We start from the raw sequence: 27,805 nt of genomic DNA, 5'->3' as shown, positions 1-27,805 counted from the left end.
AAAAAAAAATTATGTAGCGGCAACGAAATAAGAAAAAAAGAAACTAACTGAAAGGATTCTTTGGCTGTTTTAAAATTTTTGATAAAATCAATATCTCAAAACTAATCCAAAATCACAATAATTACACAAAGAGAGTCATAGATTTTCAATCGGATTATTTTTGAGGTTTGCAAAATTATAGCAATGAATTTATGTATTTGTATTTAAAAAAAACAATAAAAAAACAAACAAACTTGAAACTACGTTGAATAAAGCTCTAAACGATTAAAACAGCATGTAAAAAAATATCTGAGTAAAATGTCCATTTAGTTACACTAACAAAAATATACTTAAAACTAAAATAAGATTGACAGGGATAATTAGCAAATAATGCAATTGATATAAGACTGATAAATCGTTTATACAATTTTCATTGGGTTTGAGCAACATTGGAAGAAATATTTATACAAACAAGTTACAAACAACAAGTTAGCAACAAACACAAACAAATAGTAAGACATCTATTCAGGAAGCAGAAGCATCCTCGCTGCTTTGTAGTGTGGAATCGCCTGCTTTGTGTTCTTCAAAAGGAATAATATCCAATGGAAGAATCAGCATGTTACGATATTTGTTAATTACACGATTCAATATGTCAGCTTGATTAACATTCAGTTTAGGCCTAGAAAATAATAATTTAATTTAAAACTTACAAAATACAATACATATATAAATAATAATTCGCTATAAATATAGATTTGTGTTAGAGATATATTTTTAAAGCAAGTAATAGCATATGAAATTAACAATCACATTACTGAAGATAAGACATCGAAAAACTTTAACAGTCTTGTAAATTACTTAAAATTAATATGGGATTGGGAATAGCTTCCACTGACTGTTATCAATGTGAATAAAGTAAAAAATCCAATTAACTGTATACTCTTTTACTGACCAACACCCTTCAAGACATGCAAACAAACACAAACATCTATTAATATAGAGGCAAAGAAATTGGAGCTTATTATCAACCAAAAGAAAACTAAAATTTAAAAAATTAATCCTAAACAATTAAATGACATAGTCTTAGAAAATAATAAACTAGAGGAGGTAAGCAGTTTTACGTATCTTGGAGGTATAATTAACAACAAAGAATGATGAACTGATGAAGATATACTAAATAGATTAAACGAAGCCCAAAGCGGTTATGCTATTCTCAACGAATTCTGGAAAATTTTCAACACTATCATTAAATCTGCCCTACTATATGGATCTGGGACGTGACACTGCAATAAAAATAACATGAAAAAACTTCAAGTACTAATTACCAACTATTTAAGAAGAATCTTAGGTATCAAGTGGTTCCATAAAATTTATAATGTAGAAATCCTTAGAAAAGCAAAATAGAAACCCATTAATATGGAAATTAAAAAACATGAAGGGAAATGGATTGGGCATGTTCGACGTAAATCTGAAATATTTAAAGTAAAACAAGTTTTTGATTGGAACCCACAGGGCAATAGAAAAAGAGGAAGACCTAAAAATACTTGGCGAAGGACGATTGTAACCGAATTTAAATCAATAGGAAAAACAGGGAGAGAGGTAAAATATCTGGTCACAAATAGAGTGAGATGGAAAGCTGTGATAGAAGCCCCATGTTCCAATTTGGAGTGAAGAGGAATATGTATGTATGCACGTAAGATAGAAAATTAGATAAAAAGCTGCTCACAAATACAGTTCGACCATATTTTTTTTTTAATATAAAATAAATTAAAAGAAAAACAGTTTTATAATTTATTTCATACATAAAAATAATAAATGATAGCTAAATATAAAATTTTTTTTTTAATACCAAAAAAAAAAAAAAAAAAAAAAAAACTTTAACATTACAGTGGAAAAAAGTTGTAATGGATAAATAATAATAATAATAAAAAAAAAATGCTACCAAAATTTTAAATAATTTTTATTAATAATTATTCTTTGTAACATAACAAGAAAGTCTGTATTGTATTTGAATTACTTAAGCTGAAAACAATTATAACACAGTGTTTCAGTTTTAAATAAAATGTTACATAAAATATTATATTTCAAACATACCAAATTTCAACTTCTAAATTTAAAAGAGCACTTTCATTTTTCTCATCCACAGCCATCTGAAATAATTATAATATTTTATTCGAAAGGTTATAATAAGAATTATTAAAATTAAACCCTAAAAAATAGCAAACTTATTATTTTGCAAAGTTATGAAAATCTAGAGTAAGAGAAGTAATCCAAATGAGCATAGGATATACTTTGTACTTTGGTATAAAAATAAATAAAATGTAAATACATATAAATAATAAAAAAAGGACAAATAAAGGTACCAAAATAGATAGAGGGAAAGGTTCCTCTTCAAACACTGGTTAAACTACTTTGCATGTTTATCTCATTACTTTTTGACTGTATTTTTTGGTTTAGATTCCAAAGAAGGTTCTTCTTTATTGAATCAAAGTTACAGTATGTCCATTTCTGAACCTTTATTCATGTTTTGATTTATTTAAGAAAAGAAATCCAATGTAAGCATCAGGGCTCATACTAATGAATGAACAAAATAAAGTGGGGAAAAAAATAAGAAGTATTAACGTCAATATTATCAAGTATTTACCTTAGCAAAAATCTATTTTCATTTTATCAGTAACTTATTTGTTACCTTAACAATGTTCTATTTAAATTGCTATAAAAATGTAATTAATATTTTAAAAATGGTTGAAATAAAACAAACCATAATAAGCACTGTTGAAACTTCACAAATAATGCGTGTATGTATATTTAAAAAGGATGTCTTTTATGCAATAAAGAATTTAATTTTCATTTATTAAAAGATAATACATCATCAAGCAATGTATGCACAAAAAAATTTATTTACATGAAAATATGTACTAAACATTATTTCTCTTTTTAAATAGAAGTAAAAAGTGGTGGAATCTGCCTTTCACTGGAAATTGCCATTTAACATCTTTATTGTTTCAAAACCAAAAGTTTACATTTTAATTATAATTGCTGAATTTCACAGCTGTATGAGAGTTGTTTTAAGAGAATACTGAAAATTATTTGTTTGTATAGACATTCAATAAACTTTTTTTTTTAAATGAAAAATATGAGGCATAATGAATTATAATGAAATTTTACTTCTAGTACAGGTTTTGAACTATCTTTAATTTTGACAGCACAAATAAAAGTTTATATTAATATCTCGATTCATTTTGTATTCTTATGAAAATAGGTTTAATAAATGAGTTTTTTTTAAGCACATTTAAAATAAATTGATAAAAATAAAAATTTACATGAAAAATTTTACTTTACTTACTACTAAAATTAATTACATCTTCATTTTGCTGACAAATAAATTGTCTCTCAGATTTAAATAAATTGGGACTATCTATTACACAAGGAGAAAACTAAATCACAAAATATATTAATTAAAAAAAACCAGAGTATATACAACAAGCATTAAAAAAAAAAAACTTTAATCTTGATATTATTTAACTAGTAGAAAAAGCCGAAACAAATAGCCTACTGATTGCAAGAAGGACGATGATGGTAACAAATAGAATTAAAATTTTACTATATGATAAGTAATGTTTTATAATTAATATTTGTACAATAAATAAAAACATGATATTTTGTAATAAAAATAATTTCTGAAAACACACTAATAACATTAAGTAAATTACACTGTCAATATTTTTTCATTACACCAAGCTATAGTAAGCAACTTTTTCAAATTTTATAGTTTCAGGGAGAAATATGAGTTTGTAGATCAAGGGATAATTTATAAATTTAGAAATATATTCTTAGTTGAACTACATGCTGATTAATAATTATTAATTAGATTACAGTTTTATTATTTTATTACTATTTAAATTATTCATTTGATATTATAAAATAGTTATAAAAACATTCATTAATATTTTATTTTAATGATAATGATACAATATGAATTTCAAGAAATATATTCAACTAATAAGTAAAATCAGCAAATGAACATATTTTATAAAAATATGCTTAAATGATAAGGAATAATGAAAAGGTCAATGATAATAATAAAATTTTCAGTTTGAACTAAAAAAAAAAAATTATCAATGACTTAAATTTATTTGATTTAGTTGAAGTAAAACTAACTTACCATTAAGGATTGTAGAGTATAGAAAAGATCTTCATCAATATAATCAACTGAAAAATAAAATCTATTTCAGCTTCACAGACATGTGAAAAAATGACATTTATTATTAGGATTAATAAAGTTAAAACAATGTAAAAATAAAATATTTTATTTTAGTTATCAATGTTGATAATAAAAAAAAGTTAACTAATATGAATTTATAAAAAAAACCTCTTCTATACATAACTTTTAAAATGTAATTGCACGTAAAAGGGTTGGGGTAATATGATGATAAGCCATATTTTATACCAAAGTTGCTGTGCTTAAGATTCGTGCTAAATTCCTTCTTTATTAAAGTTTTTTTGTAATTATAATAGATTGTTATAAGATGGTTCAAATAACAGTAACACACAGGGAGAATCAAACTTTTCAGATATTTTCAACTTTCACATGCATTTTAACATAGAATAAAATAACAAGTTATATGAAAATGAATAAACATATAAACCCAATACAAATAAACATTTGAAAAGTCAAAGTAACAGGTGAAAGAATGAACCAAGAAAATAAATTCACAAAGAACTTGATGTGTTTGCAACACATTTTTTTAAGGTATTATTGTTAGTCGGAGTTGATCAGCAAACAGTATTCTTTTACTCTGCATAATCAGAGGTCGATTCAGGAATTTTTATATGGGCCTTGCCTTTAGAGTTTCGTGAAAAAATATTTAGCATTTCATGAAATTTTTTATAAAAAACTAATGTTTAATTTCTATAAAATATATACTTTAAGATAAGTGCATTTGCATAAGAATTTAGAATTTTGCTAAGCCTAAACGAAGAACCTTTTTTAAATGCTAAGATTTTTGTGAATGATTCTCGTTGTTTAGCAATCAGAATTTTGTGAAAGATCCCTAAAAGCACCCAATTCCTTTCCAAAAGTAGTTTAATTTGTGATTATAGAACCTCAATCATCAATATTTGCGACTCCCCGGCTAGAAAACATAAAAGGTTTTACATAAATATTATAGAAATCCAGAGAATTATAAGTTATCTTACCTGGTTCAGTATCTATATCAGAATATCGTTCTAACAATTTAGTATGTTCGGGATTCATTTTGTATGAAGGGGGCTGTAAAAAAAAACAAGTATTTTAATGATTAAAATAAAATTTAAATTTTTAAAAAATATTTTGGTACATTTGTTAAATATAAATACAAAAATGCATATAAACAGATGGAGAAGTAATTAAATAATTACTTGATTATTTGGTAACCTGAACATGATCAAACTATAAAGCAATTATTACTTGATTAAAAACTACATTCGCTTCAAAAATATACAAACTGGAAATAACAGTCGACATGTTTCACACGCTCAAAGACAGATGCCTACTTTCAAGACGTGAGCGTAGAGGAGTTTTTTGTTTGCCATGTTCTAGTGTTCTCTTTCCAGTTGCAGTGATTTTTCAAAATTGTCTTTTCATAGTTGTATTGACAACACATTTACAAGAATACAAATTATAAAAAACACTTATGTAAAAAGAACGCTAATTTTTCAATTAATTGGCATTATAAATGTAAATAGGAGTCACCAATTACTTGAAATGCTAATTTCTCGACTAAGCTTATTTCCAATCTGATTGAATTCACCCTAGCTGAGGGAAGACACATTTTCAAACTTCCCTTTTGTAGGGATTAAAATATATTTCTGGATTGAGTTTCTTTATTTTATTTGAAGCAAGTGTATTATACTAGCTCATAACCAAATATCCTGTAACTAAAAAATTTATTTATCTTGGTTTACCAAATTTATTTCAACCAAAATGAAGAATCATATCTGTAACCTACATGAATGCTAAAGTTTTCTTAGACTTAAAATAACTATGCAAAGAATTAAAAAAAAAGAAAAGAAAATTATTTAATTTTATTTATTGAAAGACTCATCAGACTAAGTTTCACACAAGAAAATCTTAAGTAAGTTAATAAAAGTAGAATTATGAAATGAAACACTTTGCGTTTGTTGATAAATAAACTGTTTGTTAATAATGATAGTTTTATTGAATAATGAAATTTCATTGATTTAGTATGAACTGGAAATTAAGCCTAATCTTTATTTAATAACTTCTATGAATGCTTTCAATACAATTGTTATTTCATGAGATCACATTAAGAATGATATGTCGAAACAAATAAGTTACATAAAAAAATTGGATATTAAGAAATAGTAAATAAAAATTATATAGAATAATTTTTTTTAAAAATTAATTTTGAAAAGAGTTCCTTCGTATTCCAGAAATGAGGTCACCTTTTTTTAAATTTTTTCTTTTATTATTTCAAGAACAAAAAGATTCCTTGTGCACCACTGAAAAGTACAACACCAAGCTTATAGACGTAAGTATTGTAGCAAACAATGTAGGATTTAAAAACAGAAATACAAACTAAAAGGGCATGTAAAATTTAGAAAAGAAAAATAATAATAATAGAAAAAATAATAAAAATAAAAAATATATATAAAAAGGATGAGAAAAAAGAAAAATTAAAATAGTACACAAAACAAAGTAATTTATAAATTTGCATTAAAAACTGAATCAATGCATTTGTAGAACAGTTTGAAGATGGTTTTGTTTCCCACAAAAGTGTGAAGAGGGGGAGGAAAGTGAATATTGAGCGAAGGTCACCTTAAGACTAATATTTTTGGAATACTAAAACTAATGCATATTTTATTGTGCCTTAATTTTAATATCATAAACATTGTTTTTGTAAAATGAGTTTTTCTCCACATGAATAATTTAATTATTTAATAGAAAACAAGCCCTCAAAAAAAATCTACAGAAAGAGAGGAAAAAACTATACCAGAGCTAGACTATGAACAGGAGAATGTTATAGGCATTTTGTGGTAAATGCTTTAGTTCCATATATTTGAAAAATAAATTTTTTGACTTAAATTTTCTTTTTTTTAATTCTTGTTTTTATTTTTTAAATAAAACATTAAATCAAAGTTCCTAAGCAATTCTAAATTTTGAAAACAATAAAACTATCACATGTTTCAATAAATTTATTTTATGGTAGGAAAAAATGAAATGTTTTGTAGAAGCAACTTATTCTTTGTGTTTTCAAACTCAGTAAAACACTAAATAGGTTTACAAATTGTAAATAGATTAATAAATTTTTTCTCCAATACTGATAACAAAGAATAGACATCATTAATATTTTTGGTAATTTTATGATTCATAATAGCAAACTTAATATTAGTAAAAAATTACATTATTCCAATGAGGTGAAGGTAAAAGTATATTCTCATTAAAAGTAGTTTTAATTTCATTTTTAATTTCAGCTTAAAGATATTTTCTTTTTATCCGTAACAACCCTTTATTTTACCTATTAATATTCAGCAATAAATTTAGAAAGGAATAATAATTTTTTTTTTTGTATAGAATATTTCAACTTGAACACAATATTTCAAAGTCAACAAATTTTATAAGATAATCTCTAAAATCCTTAACTAATTATGGCTTTTTACAATGATATAAATGTTTTGCCTTATTTTCAATCTGTATCAATAAGTAATCAAGTTTTAAAAAGTAAAAAGGTGGCACTTATTCTGTATAATATTACATGGCATACAATAAGGCAATTATATGATAATAATAACAAAGGCATAAAATAACAAACCAATCAGTTATGACAAAAATTTCTAAACAGCAAAAGTGAAGTTCAGTTTCCTTTATCCAAATGTAAAATACATTAATTATTTCATTTCAGTATTATTTTCGATATTTCCTTTCAGCAACTGATGCATTTAGTTGAAAAATACTGCACTGTTATGAAACCAATATAAAAGGGACATGAAATATACTGCACATATACAGGCAAGGCAGACAAAAATATTTGCTCGCCTTTATTTTACTTTCATGAACAATACAAAATTTTTTTAAAATTTTAGCAGATTAATTTTGAAGAACTTTTTGGTGACTGGAACCATAACAGAAAGTAAAATTGAAAAATCAAAACATATTTACTGTGATAATAATAGAAAATCAAAACAAGGTTTCAATGTTACCAGAAACAATGGTTTAATAGGTGAAAAGTAGATGATTTAGCATTTTTTGTTCAAAATAGATGTAAAATGTTGTTGCTTGATTTAAATACCTTTTATATGCCACTAGTTTAAGGAATGATAATTTCATTGCATCTACTTTCAATCTAAAACTTTTAAGTTACAATTAAAAAGATGAAATACGACCTAAACAGTCTTAAATATTTATTCATGTATGGAAAGTAGAAATTTCATGCTCTGTGTACATATAAATACAAAAATAAACAATACCATAAAAAAGGACAGTTGCAATTTAAAGTATTTTTATTTTAGTACAACATTGTAGGCTATCACAACAAATAAAGCTTATGAATATTACCTGTAACAACAAAAGTAATAAAAGCCTGGTAACTTCAGCTTCGTTTAAAATTTTTGCATATGCTCCAATACGATCTCCATTATCATTGAAACCTGTTAATGAAAATAAAAAAAAAGGTTTACTTTAATAAAATAGGTTTATAAATATCTCGCATTAACAAAATTTTTTTTTCCAGTATCCAAAAATTATTTATAAAGAATAAAATGAAGTTCCATATTTGAAATTGAAAAGATAAAATTTTCTAAGTTAACAATACAATAAAAAATATATATAAACCATAGATTATATATTCATAATATAATTGAGATATTTTATGAATGGTTAGGAGCATAAAGTTAAGTAAACATGGTGCAAGTGGGGGAAATTGAAATGGTATTTTTAATTTATTTTATCATCAAAGCTTGAGGCATTTGTTATAGTTGTCATTCTCAAAACTTATTGTTTACATTTTCAAAATAATATATGTTTTCTGTTTTTTTTAGTCAGCACTTCATTCCTATTTTCATTTATTAATTCTTTTCAGAAAATAATTAAAGTACAAGAGCCCCTAAAATAAAGCCTAGACTTTTAATGTTAAAAGTAGTAACGAAAAGAGAAATAAACATTATGTACAAAAGGTAAGGCACAAAAATTATGTTGCAAAAAAAGCAATAAAACAGCATGTTTACTCCTTTTGCGATAACCAAGTGAATGTAGTAACAAAGTAGGAAAAAGTGGGGTAAGACTGGGTAGCTAAGATGAAGGCAAGTTGGAGCTAAACTATTCTATACAGAAACTGGATCTATTCAAAATATTTATTGTTTAGTTGAATAAAAAACATCATTCCTGAAAAGTCATTGATGTACTTCTTTTTCTTTATAAAGGTAATAGAAAAACAGGGAGAGAGGATAACATAAATGCAGGTGAGCGTTATCCTCAATAGCACTAAAAGTTCATTTACACAACTCGTTTTAAACTTAATGACAAAAAAAGCAATAAAACAGCACCATCACTATGACACTAATCAAGATTTGTATTCAATTGGATAAATAAAATTCCCTGACTTTTCTAGATACATATTTAAAAAATTTTAAACTATTGTTGCAAAATGCACTGACAGAGTTGTGAACCACTAAAAATTTATATTTGCCATTTATAAATCATATTACATATTTTATTTTAATTAATGTCAAACGTGAAAAAAGAAGCTTCTGCACAGGAAATTTGTTTTTTGAGAAATGTTGGTGCAAACATTGGACCAACATTTGTTGGAGCAAACATTGCATGCTCGGTGTTCGCCATATCATACTTCCTGACTTTTCAAGATTTGGCTGAAAAATTTAAATTTCCCTAATTTTTAGGACAATTTCCAAATTTCCTGATTTCATAAATTTTTCTGATTTTCCAGGAAGTATAGCAATCCTAATTAACAGTTCTTTCAACACACTCTGGCGGTCCATCAACTTCCATAGCACATTCAGCATACATGTCATTGTTGCTGTAACCACTATTAAAACAAGCATGACATTATCCAAGTAGTGCAGTGACGCGAATGACGGCAGAGGGTTTGACAGGACTTTCAGACTTTAACCAAGCTTCAGTTGTTTAGATAGTTTAGTACAATTCCTACCTTTGGAATCGCTGCTCACAATCACAGCATTATGGCTAAACAATCTAGGGGCTTTATTTTTCAGCAATTACATCTGATGGACGGGTGTAGAACAGAACACTGCAGCTGTTCAACATATTAGGGAAAATATATATCCCTGATATTCTACATCAGCTTTATATGATGAAAGTAATACCTTGTCTCACACCAAGAACAGAGGTTAACAAAGCGAAACAGAAGTGCACTGAACCCTTATTGAGGGGTGATTGTGAGTCCAACTCAGAAATCCGAAAAATTTCCTGAGTAAAATCATTAAAGACACATAATGTCTTTATAAATTTAAATCACTGATATTTTCAAAACAGTGAATTCTAAATAAATTATATACTGCATAATTTAAATGAATAATAATTATGTATAAGTTTATTTCTATCTCTAATCACATTTATTATTCTACCAGAAAAAATATTTACAAATGAAAGATGCCAAGTATAAATTCTAGTTCTAATATTTTTAAATAAAATATACAAGAATTTTGATACATAAATGTGATCGATTTCTGGAAACTTCTGGACCTAAGATTTTTGGAAACTTCCAGCACGCAGTTAGGGAAAAATCCAGAAATCCAGATCACAATCACCTCTGCTTACTGTTTGTTAGGATTATTATATACATATTGATATCAGTAAACATATAATAAGCTAGGGTAAAAAGATATTTTATAACTGTAATGAGCAATAAATAATTGAATTTGATAGTTTAAAAATGAAAGAACATTAGAGAGTTGACACAGTAAAATAAAAAAAAAACATTAAAAAGTTGACACAGTAAAACAAAGTTATCTACACAGATACCATGTACTCAGCAACAGCAACACACGATGATTATGTAATTTTTTTCTTACCTAGAAGCAGTACCAGGATACTCAGTTTTCAGGTACCTGGTTTCACCCCACTCCCCCCAAAGAAGTAAAAAGAATTTCCCCCCTTTTTGTTGTTATTCATATCATAAAAATGCAGAATTAAAAAAGATTAATAAATTTTTTTCATTATATTAGACAGAAATATTGAAATAGATACAGAAAAGAAAATAGTGATAAATATTTTTCATTAGTAAAATTGAAACATAAGTTAAAAAGAGAATCAATGAAACTTACATTTTCGTTCAGCAATAACCTGAATTTCAGTCCAAGCATTCAGTGCACCATGGAAATCTCCTGAGAAAAAAAATATCAACAAACTTGCTTACCAGAGAAAAAATTTAAAGATACATATAATACTAAATACTATTCAAATATCAAAATTAAAAAGATCAATTTATTCATATTGTAAATTTCAGAAATGTATCAGAAAAAAATAAATAAATAAAATAACAGTGTTTACTATTGATTTTTGAAATTTCAACAGATTCTAATTGAGAGTATGGAAAGCTTCTAAAAACTAGGTCCTTCATTTTTAGACAAACTTTTCTTCACAGTTTGTGAATTTAGTTATTAGCAAAATCTGAAACAATATTTCTGATATTTTAAAAAATTCTGCTTGCTTCTTGTTTTTATAGAAATACTCAAATTATCAGTCTGAAAATTAACAGTTTAAATTAAACTAAAATTTGACACTAAATATTGTAACATAATTATACTGTATAACATAAAAAATTTCCTTTAGATTAAAATTGCATTTCTTGTTTGTTTTTAGATGAAATGAATCAATCTGTAATCATTTTTTGTTTACCAAATACTATTGTCATCAAAATCTATATCTTAGCTTGGTAGCTTTTTGTATTTTAACAGCACCCAGTAAATAACAAATACAGGCGAAGAAAAGGTGCTCTCATTTACAGTGGGACTGTAGTCAACTTGGAGATCATGGCAACTTAAGTGGCTAAAACTTTAATTACATTACCACTCTAAATATATTACAAAGTGATCTATTCAAGAATTAGAAGTTTGGCAACTTTCTTCTAAATAAAAGGTTTATTGATTGTTGCTCAGTTTTGCTTTGATATAAGAATAAGGCACTTTTCGTTTATAATGAATTACTGTTCCATTTAAAGGGGCAGAAAAAAAGTTTAAATCTATTATACAGCATTATCAGTAGTTCTGAAAACCAGCAAACAATATGCATAAATTGAGTATAAAAGGTTGAATTTTTGTTGTTTTGTTTTAATATTTTGGTATGTGTTTCTGTGCAAAAACAGCTATACTTCATAATAATTTTGAATATTACACATCCTCAACATTTTTATTTTAATTTCACTTTATCTTGTTCAAATATAAATAATTATTTTTAATATTAATAATACAACTTTTTTTTAATCCAAAGAAGAATTTAATAAAAAGATTAATGAAGTCAAATACAGATAAGTAATATAAGTAAAAAAAAATTATCAAGAGAAATATATTATATATGTAACTGGTTTTAGAAAATGGTCTCATGGTGACATAGTATTACATGCCCACAAACCAAGCTAGCTAGGTTTATGTCTTGATAGAATTTTTAGTTACAACACCAATTTTAAAACAAACAGAACTAAATTCAAAATTACAAACCTAGTTTTAAGCGGCATTGCACAATCTGTTTCATATCATTAATATAATCTAAAGAACACTGTAAAGAAAGTATGAATAAAAGTAAAGCAAAGTTAAATAGAAAATATATAATTAATATTCAGAAAAATTATTTTAAAATTATAAAAATCGTTTTTGAAGATACAAGCATACTTTGAGAGGCAGAAAAATGTTGAACTCTCTCTCTCACTTGAATACACATTAAAGAATAATCTAGCATAAAACAAATGTCATTGAGAAACAAGTATCAAATAAAAGTAACCTTTATGTATGGTAAAAAAAGCCACCCGGAATAACATTTGAACTAGAGATTGTTACGACTTAATCTAAATGGCTTGAGGAGGTGACCACAATTATTGCCAACTAATGCAGATGATATTTAAAATTACAAACTCAGACCACAAAAATATACCTTATCTGAATAATAATAATTTTTTTTTTCTCAACAGATTTGGATTCCTGACCCTCAAAATATAAGGGGGAGCTGTAATCTTGGATATATGGTGCCAATAGTATAGTCAGGCGAGTGATTAAAAGATTAAACCCCTTAATGCTAAATTGTAAGTGAAAATATTTTGCAAACAGTTATAATATTTGATTATCCAAATATAATATTATGAAAAAAATAATATTTAATAATTCAAAAAATAAATATTACGATTAACTTAAAAAGTTCTTAGTATGTGGTTTGCCACATACTAAGAACTTTTTAAGTTAATCGTTTAAGTACACAAAATTAAGTTAACCTTTTGCACACAAAATTAAGTTAAGCTTTTTAAGTACACAAAAAGTGAAATTTACATTGAACGGTCCAAGCTTTCGATCACTCTCCTGATCAAATTATTGGGACCATAATTATCAGATTGTGACTACCTCTTATATTTTGAGGAATCCAAATCATTTGAAAATAAAGGCATGTTTATTTGCGGAAAGTAAGTTTTTGTGTCTAATTTTGCAACTTACAATACTGTGTGTACTAACTAATTAGCATATTTGAGGTCACTTCGTCAAACCATTCAATTTAAATTACTAAAATAAATATTTTACTAAAAGTCAATCACTAAAAATATTACAAACTAGTTATATTTTAAAGAATATTTGCTGACCAAAAGGGTTTAAGAAGTAATATTTCAGATTTTAATAAAAGGATTTAAGTTCATCACTTTTAAAATATTTCATCAAAATACAAAAAAATATTTTTTAAGCAAATAATTAACATCTAGTGCAATTACCATCCACAAAATTAAACTTGGTAAGAGCACATGACTTACTTACATCTTGATCCAACTATTATGAAATGAGTAATAAATTAATTATTACAAGCCATACAATTTATTCTTTCATGAATAAATTTATTTAACATGTTAGCTAGTCTTTTACAATTTAAACATTGCACAATAAAATTATTGCTATCAGTAGCTGATATGAGTAAAGAAATATATTTAATTACTTTCATTAACTAGGTTATTGGTAACTCAATTAAATGGTTTTTGAAGAATACTCCACCAATGTTATGTATATAGTTTTTTTTCCTTATTCTCAACAAATTTTTAAAATGTATTACCTTTAAATTAAACTTAATAGTGTGGTATGGAAAATCGTAACACAACATAATTCATAGAAGGCAAATACTAATTACAAAATATTTGCTAACATGAAACTTGGAAGAAAGAATGCATTATTAAAAAACAACAATTTATAATAAATTCTTATCCTTAGTAAACTAATGATTTTACAATTGATGAGAATATAACAATAGGCAGCATTTTTAAATTGGTCCCAAGATAATTTTTAAAAAGCAATTTCAGTGATAAACACTATGACTTTGATATAGACAATAAGATAAAATGTTTATGTAAGATAAAACATATAATGGTGTTGCCAAGTTAGTAGAAATTCTTGAGATTTGTAATAACAGTTTGAAAAAAAGAAGTGCAATATTTAGAGAAAGTGGGGCTTGTCACTTTATTGCTTCAAGCCTTATAAATCTGGTAACTTAGAAAAATTATCAGAGTTAATCAGCTGATATGGATAAAGAATGCATTAATTTGATAACTCCTAACAAATTGGTCAAGTAAAAATATATATATAGTGCATTATAAATATAAATTTTTATTTCATTTCTTTGTTATTAACTAAGCATTAACAGACATCAACTTTGTGGCTCACTAAGAGTCTTAATACATTGCATTAAAATTTAATACGTTGTGATTCTATATATTATAAAAGTAAACAGAAAAACTATTGTTTGAATAAGAATTTTAAGAATAACTTAAAATGAAGCAAATAAAAGTTGATATTGCACAAGAAATTTAAAAATGTTTTGCATTTTTTTAAAAATCATTGGTTTCATATCATTTTAGTTTTGTACGGGATTTTAAAACTTATATACCCTCAATTATATTAATAAATTTTTATTTACCTAAATCTAGATAAACTAGGTATACTTATATATTTTTTAGTTGACTACATAGACTGCTTGAAAGATAATTAATACATATTATAGCTAACAATTTCTCCAAGGTGGGATTATTTGTGTTTGCAAGTTTAATTCCGATTATTATTACAATTATTTCATTTTGTAATATTAGGCAACTTGTTAATATTTGTCTCATTTGGTTAAATATTCATTAATATCAGTTATACAAATAACATTGCATTTTCAGTGATTTTAAATATTAATTATGTTTTTAATATCTAATGCAATGAAATAAATAGCCTGGAAATTAACACTATTATTAAAACTAGATAAAAATGGCGATTATACACTGTTTAAAAATTGTTTTGCAGTTTTATTATTATTATTTTTTTAAAAGAAACCTTATTTCTTTCAAGGCTGTTTTTTTCCCAGCGGAAGAAACTAACCATCCCTTATTTCCATCATTTGAAAAACATTTACAGATTTAAACTTGGTAATTAAGTACAAATGATACAATATATAATCACACAAAATACTTGTTTACATTTCGATGAAGCTTAGCAGCTGACATGAAAAATGGAATCGATTCACTAACTCTTCCCAAGTGTCTAAGAGCCTGGCCAACTTCAAGACAAAGAACAGCAGCTAAAGCTGTTTGGTCACTCTCTAAATAAACTTTGATGCATTCACGATAAGCATGAATGGCTGCTTGAAGGTGTTCACTATGACTAGGACATTCCAGTTCATGACTCAGAGTTTCATACTCCAAGAATAATCGAGCTGCATGCAGCAAATTTTCAGACTCATTTATTGAGTTTCCAACACTACGTTCACATCTGTAAAAAGATATAATTTTTTATTTCGATGAATTTAAGAAGCAATAAAATCTACTATCTGAAATTAAAAACTAAGCTCCTGATTTAAATTTCAAATTAAGATTGAATGCATAATTTTTAATTAAATATTAAATATCTTCTTAAAAAATAAAAAAAATTAAGGACAAAGACATATAAAGGATATTTAGCAGAGGAATAGCTAATTTTGAAATTAAAAATCTTGGAAACAAAGGATGATTAGCTGAATGAAGCAAACCGTTTGTTTATTGTGAAAGTTGTAAAACTTTTATACAGAAATGTAGGAATTTAGTTGTGAGACTGCCAACAGATGGTGCTGTATACTGTACAGAGTTTTTAATATAATACTAATGCCATAGGACAGCAATCTAACCTGTAAGTTCAACTGAATACATGGTTTAAATCTTCTAATCTGGCACAACAACCTGATTTCACATTTCAATACCAGAACTGATAGCTCTGGCCATTAATGTTTGTAGCATCATCTGTTGGTAACTTTTGTAAATAGATTCCAAAATTTCTGTATAACTATTTTTTTTTTTTTGTTGCAGTTTTCACAATAACTATACACAGTAAAACCTGTCTATAACGATACTGTAGGGACCTAAATAAAATATTGTTATAGGCAGGTTATCGTTATAGACAGGTTTGAAATTTAAAAGTATACGTTTAAAACTAATGATAAATTAAACTTCTTTTATAGGCTCCAAATGAAAATTTGACTTAGAATTATGAAACAGCACACAAGAAAAATTTACTTACAATTTTATGAATCAAAACAGAAATTATTTAGAAAAATAATCGGTTAGTTTTGTTTGGTTATTTTTGGAAGCAATTGCCATTTCCATGCTCATAGATTTCAGTCCATCTAATGAATTCAAATGAACATCAGTTATATTTGGTAATGTTGCAACAAAATCTTGCAAAGTGTTAATTAGCAATATGGCATTCTCGGGTGAAATTTGAGTCCTGTTTTGAGAACAGTCAGCTGCTTCTTCCTCATCACTTTGATCACCCGGGATAACTTCTGCTAAAATCTCTTCATCACTTGCACCACTGAAAACCAACACATCATTATCTAAATTTAAAAATTCATCTGCGTTAAATAGAAATGATGTATTAGATGATCTTTGGAAATCACTGACAATCGAATTGAAGCCTGCCAAACATTTTTCTTCTTTATCAGTGATTTCAGTAAGCTCAGTTTCTGCGTTTCCGTTGCTTTTATCCTCAAAGAAAGAAGCTTTCTTCCAACAATTTTGGATGGTGGATTGTGTCAATGAATTCCACCCTCCGGAAATCCAATCACATGCATTTTTCACATCAACTGCATAAGGATTTGGGAGTTTATTATCCAGATTATAAACAACGTTCTGAATTAATCTTGTTTGATAGTATCCTTTGAAACATTTTATTATTCCCAAATCTAATGGCTGTAGACTCAACGTGCAATTTGGGGGAAAATAAAACAATTTTATATTTTTCAAACTTGGAGGATTGTTGTTAGGAGTGCAGTTGTCAACTAAGAGAGCTATTTTCTTCTTTTTTCTTTTCATCTCCTTATCCACATCAAGCAGCCAGTTGTTAAATATTTCTTCTGTCATACAGGCTCTTTTGTTTGCCTTGTAGTCAACTGGTAAACTTTTCACATTCTTAAAACATCTAGGTTTAGCGTATTTGCCTATAACGAACGGCTTCAGTTTATCTGTTCCAGTACAGTTTGCACAAAGTAGAACAGTTAACCTCTGTTTTGATTTTTTACCGCCTTTACAATTTTCTCCCTTAAATGCCATTGTTTTATCTGGCATGAGCTGATAAAATAAGCCAGTTTCATCAGCATTTCTGACGAAGCTCCCTCCTACAATACCCCTTCACCCATTTCTACTGCTCTAATTTCCCCTAAAAGTGGCATTTTTTCTCAGAAACAACGAAAGAATATTACATACAAAGGAGATGAAAAAAAAAAATTTTGTTATCTCATATTTAAGCTCGATGGGGAGTCGTTTTCCAACGGTAGAAAAATCGGAATGGAACTATCAACTATCAAAAGAGGAAAAATTATCGTTGTAGACATGTTTAACTGAAAAGTGGTTATCGCTATAAACAGGTTAAAAATACATTGAGTAAATAGGAATTTCACCGGGACCTCAAGGAAATATCGCTATAGACAGGTTTATCGTTATAGACAGTATTGTTATACACAGGTTTCCCTGTAATTTGTTTCATTCTTTTTATCATCTTATGTTATTGAGATTTTTAATTTTGAAATCAGTAAGTTATCTGCTTGGCACTTTGTACATATTTTTCAGATTATTCCACCCTGTAATTTTAATACTAAATTAAATTAAGTACCACTCACCATTCCTTATATACAATGTTACTTCAACACCCATTAGAGCATTATGCAACAATTTATTCCGAAAATAATTTTTCTTCCATTTTTCCTTAATGCAAGTGTTTGCACAGTTGTAAAAAAATCACTAAAAACCCAATTTTTAACATTCTTACATTTACAAAAAGTAAATTTCTTCCAATTGAGAGAAAAACACAGAAATTATTTAAATCCTCAAATAAACTACATAAGAAAAAAGTAATAAACGAGATGAGACTTTTAAAATCAATATTTTTTTGCCATGAACGTTTGTTTTTATTTTACAAGCTTATCAACATTTAACTAAGGTTGCAAAATCTTCTCATATTCATAAATTTCCTCTATAGACACTTTTATGATTTCAAACCATGAAAATGTTTTCCCTCTTCTTATTCAGTAGTTTTATATAGAGGATTTAAAAATAGCAATTCACACCATGGCAATTGTACAAGAAAATATAACATTAAGTTAATTTCCCTAAAGTAGAAAGGGCTCCATTATGAAGAACGTCACAGAAAGATCAAGCTCCTGCAGAACAATTTATGTTTTGTGCAGAACTATAACTATCTACTTTCCTAGAAGGACAATTTAAGTATCAAAAATTTTTTATATGCTGATATGCAGAAATACTTTTAATTTTTCTAGAGAGCATATTTCCACGCTTTGCATTGAAGATTTAGCAAAGAACATGTGGCACCTTCCCCGAAACTAATAGTATTTTTTTCTCTGCCTGTGTGACCAACAGATTTTACGAGCACAGAAAAATAACAGGTCTTTTGGGCAATAAAAGAATATATTTTAATGAAATTTTATTTCAATTAAACTTGCAGTAACAAAAAAAAAAACTTTTTTCTCGAAATTTTAATAAAAATAGTTATTTTTTCTTTAAAAAAAAAAACGAAACATTTATGCTAAATGTAGAAAATAAAAATAGATCACACACAATTTATTACAGCCCTGAAGCCTTTTTTTATTTTCCTCTATGAAATTGGATTATTTTCACTATTCCCATTTTTCTCTTTAAAAAAAGAAAAAAGAGGAGTAATAAAAAGTTAATGATTAGTATAGTAAAATATTAAAAAGCCTCAAAATTTAACTGTTTTAATCCATAAATATAATTAAAATCATGAGGAGATAAAAAATTCAAAAATGTGGAAAAGAGAAAAAAATATTTATCAGTCTCTAATAATTAGATATTATTTAAAGTAAATGCGAGAGAAATATACTGATTGGCATCGTAGGGAAGGTAGGGTGTGATAAATTACCAAAAACTTATAACAATATAAAACCCTTTAATTTATTTCACAGCTGATAATACATAATAGTTATTTTAAATAATCACCTGGCAACTGCAAGACAACAAAATGCAGCATAATGGGGACATTCTTGATTTTCTAGTTCTTTAGCTAATGAAGCTACATCAAAATATAAAAGATGATTATTAAAATAGAATACAGACCACAAAGTTTAAAAAAATTAAAAAGTAAAACTGGAAATATTTACCAAATTGGGAGCTTGCTTCAGCAACATTAGGTTTTCGTAGGAAGCGTCTGAAATTTTAAACATGATTAAATAAAATTTATTATAATTACAAAAAAAAAAAAAAATTTAAAAATATACATTACATTTAAACTGATTTAATATTGGAATAAGTCTTCATACCTTAATTTAAAAGGAAAAAATCTAATTTCATTCTATATATGGGTCAAAATATACTGTGTGCAACTTAAATTTCACTCACCGTTTAACCCTTTACCATAAAAAACTAACTAATTTTACCATAACTAATTTTATTTCCTGTTTCCACATGCATTTCTTCATATGGTGAGGGCCATCTTGAGATAAATAAATTGCACATGCTTACAAGAGAAGCTGATACAAGCTACAGTTGGTTGTGAACATGACTAAATTTGCTCGAAATACCTTGAACCTTCTAATTCTGCAATAGATCGAGAAAAAAAAATCATGTTGCATGGAGATATGCAATGTTTTGCAAACTCTCTGGCATTTTTTGATAAATGTTTGTACACCCAGATTTTTTTTTACCTTTATTTGGCAAACTAAAAGTGGCAGTCATGTAAGCAGGGTTAAATTTACAGGTTTTGAAATTTATTCAGCAATTCTGCAAGACTTAGGAAACTATGGATTTCAAGGTCCCCTTTTACTACAAGCAGGTACCTATTTAAAATATGAATTCTCAACTTCTCCATCCATCTATTAATATGCATATTAATATTCTATTGATAGACATAACAAAGAATTTCAAAGTTAGAAAAGAGTTATATTTGAGTTGACTAGGACTGATCAAACACTTGCATCAAGGAAAAACAATAATGCATTTTGATACTCAAATTAATCTTAATTCTCCGTCAGCTATTGACAAAGTAGATTCTGTTTGCACTAATTATAATATGGGGCAGAGTGTGCCACAGTAGAAAATGTTTAAATAGTAAACATTTGTCAACGACCAGAATTAAGCACAGCGGTATCCTAAGCTATTGAAGGTAGTGCGGCCCTTATGGGTTTGTAAGTATTAAAAATAAAATAATTTTACTCAATAAAGCATTTGATCGTACTTGCCGCTGCAGTTTTGAGTGTTCAACTTTGTTTGCTGCGCTGAAAGTATAAGACTTAGAAATTTCAAATTTCAGTACGTGTGTAGAAAAATGTATATGAAGTATGAGGGATTGAAAGAAAATCAACGTTAGATTATTAGTTCAAAATTATTAACTGTTGAATTTGAAGCAAAAAGTAAAATGTGCAATGCTGTGCAGGCCACAGGAATGCAATTGGAAACTTGAAATTTTGCCATTTTTGTTAATGAACTTTGAAATTTTAATTTGTTGAAAAGTATTATAAGCTTGTGTGTTAAGACTTATAAACTAAGGAAAATGCCTGTAAAAATGTACAAGGAGTACGATGGGATAAAATAATTAAAATTTAATTATTAATTCAAGAGTTATCAACTGTTGTAAAAAATACCATAAGTGCTGATCTACTGCCAGCTGAAAATGCAACTACAGAGTTAAGAAGAGAAACACTTGACTTGATCAGGATAAGATGAAAAAAAGGAGTATCTAAAATATTTTATTATAGATATTTTAGAAGGCAAAGCTATTAATTATTTGCCTTTTTTCATTTACGACTTAGTAATTTGATATAAAAAATCATGCCAGCATACTTAAAACTAATGTGGTTTAGTTATGTTAAATTTAAAGTGGAAACAATATATTGGTGAGATCACTTCATACTATTTTCTCTGATTAATAAATGCCTCTAAAAATAACACTTATCTGCTTCTTCCACTTCATTTATTTATTTCTAAATCCTAAAAATAAGAAAACAAGGAAAAAATATATTACAGAGAAGAAGAAAAATTATTAATAAATAAAATGTTTTCAAAATACAAAAATTTAAAGAAAAATTAAAAAGACAGCAAAAACAGAATAAGGCAAATATATAATCTCATCATCAGCTTTTGATTTTATCTGCAAAAGATTATATCCGCAAAAGCCCCTTCATGCGGATATAATCATGTGAGCTGACGAGAGATTATACCCATAGAGTTGAAATACTGGGTAGAGAGAGTAGAATAACCCCCGACCCGTGGACAAGATAAAGTCACGTGACTGTAGCCCAAACTTGCCGTTCACTGAGACCGCTTCGATTCCCGTCCATTCGTTTAGCATTGCGATCGTCTGATGCAATTAACTGTCTGTCTTTTTAATTCAGAAATAAGAATGGTACAAAAGTCTTGAGCATTTTGCTGCACGGAGAAGTTTTCTAGGGACTGTCCGATAACTTTTTACAAGAAAGGGCGACATTTTTTTTCACTTTTTCTATTTTAAAATTGATTTTAAAATTTTTCCGATACTCAGTCATGCTCTGATAATCATATTTTATTTGCTTTAATAATCAATTACGGTCGTTTTTGCTCACTTTTTTTGCATTTAACATAAGTTTTTATTGTTTCTTAAACTTTAAACTTATAATGTTTAAGTATATTTCAATATATATTCTATTTTTAGCTGAAATAGCTGCAAAGCTTTGTTGGCTTCCTTGGCGAGATACTTTAGCGCCAAGGAACAGTTGAGTAAACTTTCGGTTTTGTTTTAGTTCTCTTTAAATGTCGATATCATTTCTGAATATTCTGAAGATTTTGTATATCTTTACCTCTTGATTACTAAAACCCAATATTTATCTTGTTCTAAAATGTTTCCTTTAAATATATATATTTAAATAAAAAATATGGTACATAAGAAGTTGTGTTTTTTAAATTACATAGGAATGCTTAAAAACCAAATTATTTGTATATTCTTATATGTTTGATGAATAATTAAATTCTATGAAATATTTTTAGTATTTAAATATAAAATAGTGTATAGTAGTTTTAGTGTTAATTTTTAATAAAATTATATAATTCTGTTACTATTCATAAAATGAATACAAATTATGTACTATTTAGAAAATAAATTAAGGTATATTTAATATAATCATTAAGTACTTGTTTATCTTCTTTTTATTTAAAATTAGTTGCTTTATTGGAAATAACTTTATTTTACTAGTATATTAAAGCGTAGAATTAGTTTGATTTAGTGCAACAAATTTAGAAAACATAACATAGAAGTGGATAAGTTGTATAGGAGTAAATCAGTGCAGTAAATTAGCGCATGTTATGCATTGGTATGGAATAAACTGCTCAGACGGCCAAGGCTAACAGCTGGCTGTGGTGCAAAGATTTAGCATCGTGAACCTTTCTTGTAAAATTTCAACTGTTTTTACCTTTATCTAGATTGTATATATTTAATTTGCAGCTGGCTAAAAGATATAGTTTTAAATGCACTTACTATTTTTAAGAAAATTACATTTTTTATGGATGGGCATTGTAATTTTCTTAATGTCCATAAAATGATTATGGTTCTTTTATTTGTAAAGTAAAATATTTTTAACTGCTACTTTTTAAGATACTGGTTTTTTGCATAAAAATTATTAAATATACATTGACCTATAATAGTTGCATAAATTTACCTCATAAAAAGTTGCATAAATTGCAATTTCTATCACAAATAAAAGTAAGATATTTTAATTATAAGTTCGTCATTAGTTTCAATCTACATTTAGTACAAAGTAAAAATTCTAATTGCTTTCTCTTTTATTTAAGTATTTTCTGTTTAAATTTCGAAAGCTTTTCTACTAGTCTCTTTGTGTGTACAATTTAAACTTCCTAGTAATTTATGGAATTAGATTGTACATGAAATACAAAGTAAAATTTCTAATTAAACTCTTTTATTATTTTCTTTGATTAGTTTAATGCTTTTAATCTTATATTTTTCTCTATTCGGAGCTGAAAACTTTTATATTAGAATAAATATTTTATTTCATATTTAGACAAATTGTTGAGTATTAAGTTAAAATGCAACAGCAGTTTATTTTTGAAAATATCTATTTTAAGTGTCAGGAAAAAAAGAACTCAAAATTCTAAATTAATAATGTAAATAATCTTTATTGTATAAATAATTTAATGTATTCAATATATAAATAAAATTCTAAACGTAATTAAATTTAATCAAAAATATGTTTTCTAACTAATCTGTTCTACTAAAAACGGGTTTTATTTTCCCCGAAGCTATTTTTCCCGAAATTTGATATTACCTCTCGAGCAGTCTCTTGGTGAGCATAAATAAAAATGATAAAAGTGTTGCAACATTAACGTTATTTCTAAGCATCGAACTTTTTTCAGACAATCTGTTTAATTTTACAATTTGTTTTATCTAACAGTGATAAAACTTTTAAAACGTAAAGATTAAATTAATTTTTTAAACGAACTTGTGTTTCATTAAAAAAGAAGGGCAACATTTTCAAATTCACATTTTAAGCCCTGGTAGATTTAAAAAAAATCCTGATTTTTGTATCGAAGTTATTATTTTTTTTTAAAAAAATAACAATAGTTATTACAATATATATTAGTATTTTTTTTTTTAAAAAATAGGTCTTTGCAATAAAAACATTTAAAAAAAAAATTTCTGAATATAGTAATAAATATAAGTGATGCAGAATATCGTTTTTTATTTTTATATAATGAATAAATTTTAAGGAATAGTGTTAAGGGTACAGACGAGAACTACTGAATTTTTTTAAATAAAGGCAGTACTTTAATTAAAAATTATTTGTTAAGAGAAAAAAAACTCCTCATGTTTTAAAAACCCATTTAATAATATTAAAGAAATATGATTAACGAAAATATTTTTTTTCTCTCTTTCAAATGCTCCGATTATTTGCTCATCGGTAATATCGAAATAAAGCTGTTTAAAAACTTGTCTTTCAAATGCTCCGATTATTTGCGCATCAGTAATATCGAAATAAAGCTGTTTAAAAACTTAGTGCGCCAACATTTGTGATACTGCGCCAAGTATTGCACTCTTTCCATCACGTGATTGTAACTCTTTGCTTGCTATCTGTGGCGTGTCTTTTCGGAAGGAATAAAGCGGACTTGGTTCCTCTACCTACTATATCAACTCTATGATTATACCTCTTCCTTATTTTGTTTTCTGGCTTTTAAAATTTAAAAAAAATTTTTTTAATATATAAAAACATTTTATTCATTAATAGTTTTCCTTTTTTTTATAATAACAGTTTTTCTTAATAGTTTTTTTCTTAAATATATATATATAGATTTTTTCTCCTGTTTTCTTTATTTATATATGCACATACACATATATATATTGAGTTTCAGGCCCTTTTGCAAATTTTTAACAGTTTACAGCAAAGTTTTTAAATTTTTTTTGTTTTCAGAAAAAAAGATATTTGAATTTATATACTATAATGCCATAAAATATTAAAATTACATAAAACAGAGAAGTTGATATTATATGTGTCTCATCTGTGATTCATTTTTCTGGTGGAAGACAATCAGTGCAAGAGAATATTATCAGGCTATTTCCGTAATGTAGTTCTTTTAGTGTTCAATGCGTGGACTGTTTTTTTAAAAATCTATCTATAGCCAACATTGGGAAATCATAATTTATTATTAGCGTTTCCTCTACACTTTCTAGTCAGGGATGTGATTGGCAAAAACACAAAAAAGAGGAAGTTTATAACTGTAGCATTAAACGTGCAAAAGAAAAAATGATATGAATTCAATAGCCAATCTGATAATGATTACATTATTATCTATTCAAATAAATATAAATAAATGGTAGTTCATAATAAAATGTTCTTAAATAAAATCTTGATTAAAATAATTTTTTTAAAATAATTTAGATAACTTCGAGTAATTATGCATAAGCACGATTTTATGTATCACATCATTTTAAAAAGCATTTCTTTATTGGTTAAAGGACCTTTATGGACTTTCTCATCAGTTCTTTGTTTTTTCGATGGTCTTTTATTAACATGACTGATCTGTAGACTGCGTTTTGCAGACTTTTGATCATCAGTGTTGATAGGACAAGAAAGTTCATTTCTCACAAAATTTTTAGAGGCCTTAGATTAAGGATCGCGATGTTGGATTTCAAAATCGCATGAAAAAGAATCGCGATGCCGGATTTTAAAATCGCGTGAATAAGGCGATATCGGATTTTAAAATCGCGATGTTGGATTTTAAAATAGGGTGAATAAGAATCGCGACGTTGGATTTTAAGAGTGCGTGAATAAGAATCGCGATGTTCGATTTTAAAATAGGGTGAATGAGAATCGCGATGTTGGATTTTAAAATAGCGTGAATAAGAATCACGATATTGAATTTTAAAATCGCGTGAATAAGAATCACGATATTGGATTTTAAAAGCACGAAAATACAAATCGCGGTATTGAATTTTTAAGAATTTTTTCGAGCAGTCTGCAACAAAACCTTTTAGTACTAATATCTTTCGGTAAGATACTTTTAATAATAACAAACATATATGTTACTGATTCAAAATAACAAAAGCTTACAAAAATAAATAAATAAAAAAACTATATATAATTTTAATTAATTAAACATTTAATAATTTCTTATTCAAATATTATGGGTGATATTCTCACATATTAATGCAGAGGGGACAAATAAATTATTTCCTTTTTCACATTTTGTAAATAATCATCACAATAAAAAAAATAATTATAAATCATGAAATCCATAGTAGTAACTGCCGTAAAAGTATTTGTTTCATTGCAAGATTACGTTGCTGTAATAAATAATATTGTATAAAAAATATCAGATTTGAAAACTATAGAGAAATCAATAGCAATAACTGATGAAAATTCAATATAATCATTGTTTTAAAAAGTAAATACTCAAATGCACAGTTCAAATATTCCATATTATTTGAAATACATCGAGATATCCAGATGAAAATCAATATCAATAACTGCGAAAATATAATACATCGATTTGATATTATTGGTATAAATTGAGAGCATCAAAAAGTTAATTATTAACAGTAAAATTTTTTTTACAAAAGTATCAAGTAATAACGCTTTTATACTAATTAAAATTTTTTACATATTATATTTTCAACAGAAACAGAAAAAATAAACAACGAATTCATAAAAAAATATTCAACATAATTTACTTTAAAACTAGAAAGTAAATTTACATTCACTATCTTAATAAATTGAAAGGTCTTAACTCCAACTTTTTTCAAAATGCTATTTGTTAGTACTACTTTAGCGGTCTAAAAAATATACACATCTTTTATTTTTGATATTTAGAAAGCACAAAAGTCAATATGGTGTAATGAGTTGCATTGGAATTTATAATTCGCCTTAACCAATATTTGATACAATTGAAGGGGAATTGAGTCAACTTAACAAGATGCTTCAAACATTAAGTAATTCAATTATTTCGGCCTTCAGATAGTCATTTTTGTTAACGAATATATTTATGTGTAAGAAAGTTTGAGATTTAAAAAAAAAAAAACATCATTGAAAAGGAACAACTTAAAAAGTAAAACTAGTAGCCACCCCCGGGTAAACATCTACATGCTTTTTTTTCTTCTTAAAACAAAAATTTTTCAATAAAAATTAAAAATCATATGATAAAAGAGCATAATATTGATTATAAGTAGCATTTAGCATTAAGCTCCACTATTAACATGAAAGATGTTCTAAATCAATCCCTACTTTTTTAATTTTGCAGATATAGCTTTATATTGCGTTAAAAAGTCACCGTGATAGAAATCCATGCTCTAAATTAAATTTTACGAAAATATTTTAAAGGCTGTAACATTTTTTTTGATATTTAACAAATTACAAAACAAGTCAAATCTAAACAAATATTCTCTTCATTTCGCCTCGTTCAATTCAATGCATTCTTACGAGCTATTATTCATTTTTTCGTAATGGCTTCAATAATTATAATAATTTGTTTTTAACACAGATAATGTTTCATTATGGAAGAATAAAATAATTTTTTTAAAAGAATATGTGAAGTTAACATTATTTATTTCAAAAAAGTACTTTGTATGATCGATACGTATCGATTATCCAAAC

The 27,805-nt window shown here is 26.5% G+C and overlaps 1 protein-coding gene across 1 annotated transcript; it reads right to left on the bottom strand.

Annotated features, from left to right (window-relative positions):
• Positions 1-381: 381 nt before the first annotated feature.
• Hap40 (Huntingtin-associated protein 40 kDa) lies at positions 382-27,633 on the bottom strand. The gene is made up of 11 exons (XM_043039091.3): positions 27,437-27,633; positions 19,838-19,884; positions 19,677-19,749; positions 15,654-15,945; positions 12,673-12,730; positions 11,281-11,340; positions 8,537-8,628; positions 5,179-5,251; positions 4,145-4,191; positions 2,074-2,129; positions 382-658 (listed from the first exon to the last, which is right to left on the bottom strand). The coding sequence occupies exons 1-11, from the start codon at positions 27,496-27,498 to the stop codon at positions 505-507; spliced, it is 1,014 nt and encodes a 337-aa protein (XP_042895025.2). The 5' UTR covers positions 27,499-27,633; the 3' UTR covers positions 382-504.
• Positions 27,634-27,805: the final 172 nt, after the last annotated feature.

This window comes from Parasteatoda tepidariorum, chromosome 3 (genome assembly GCF_982258835.1).
Source record: "Parasteatoda tepidariorum strain Cologne lab strain chromosome 3, Ptep-v5.0, whole genome shotgun sequence".
NCBI classification, from domain to species: Eukaryota; Metazoa; Arthropoda; class Arachnida; order Araneae; family Theridiidae; genus Parasteatoda; species Parasteatoda tepidariorum.
The sequence above is the reverse complement of the archived record's forward strand: the minus strand, read 5'-3'. Positions and strand labels throughout refer to the sequence as shown.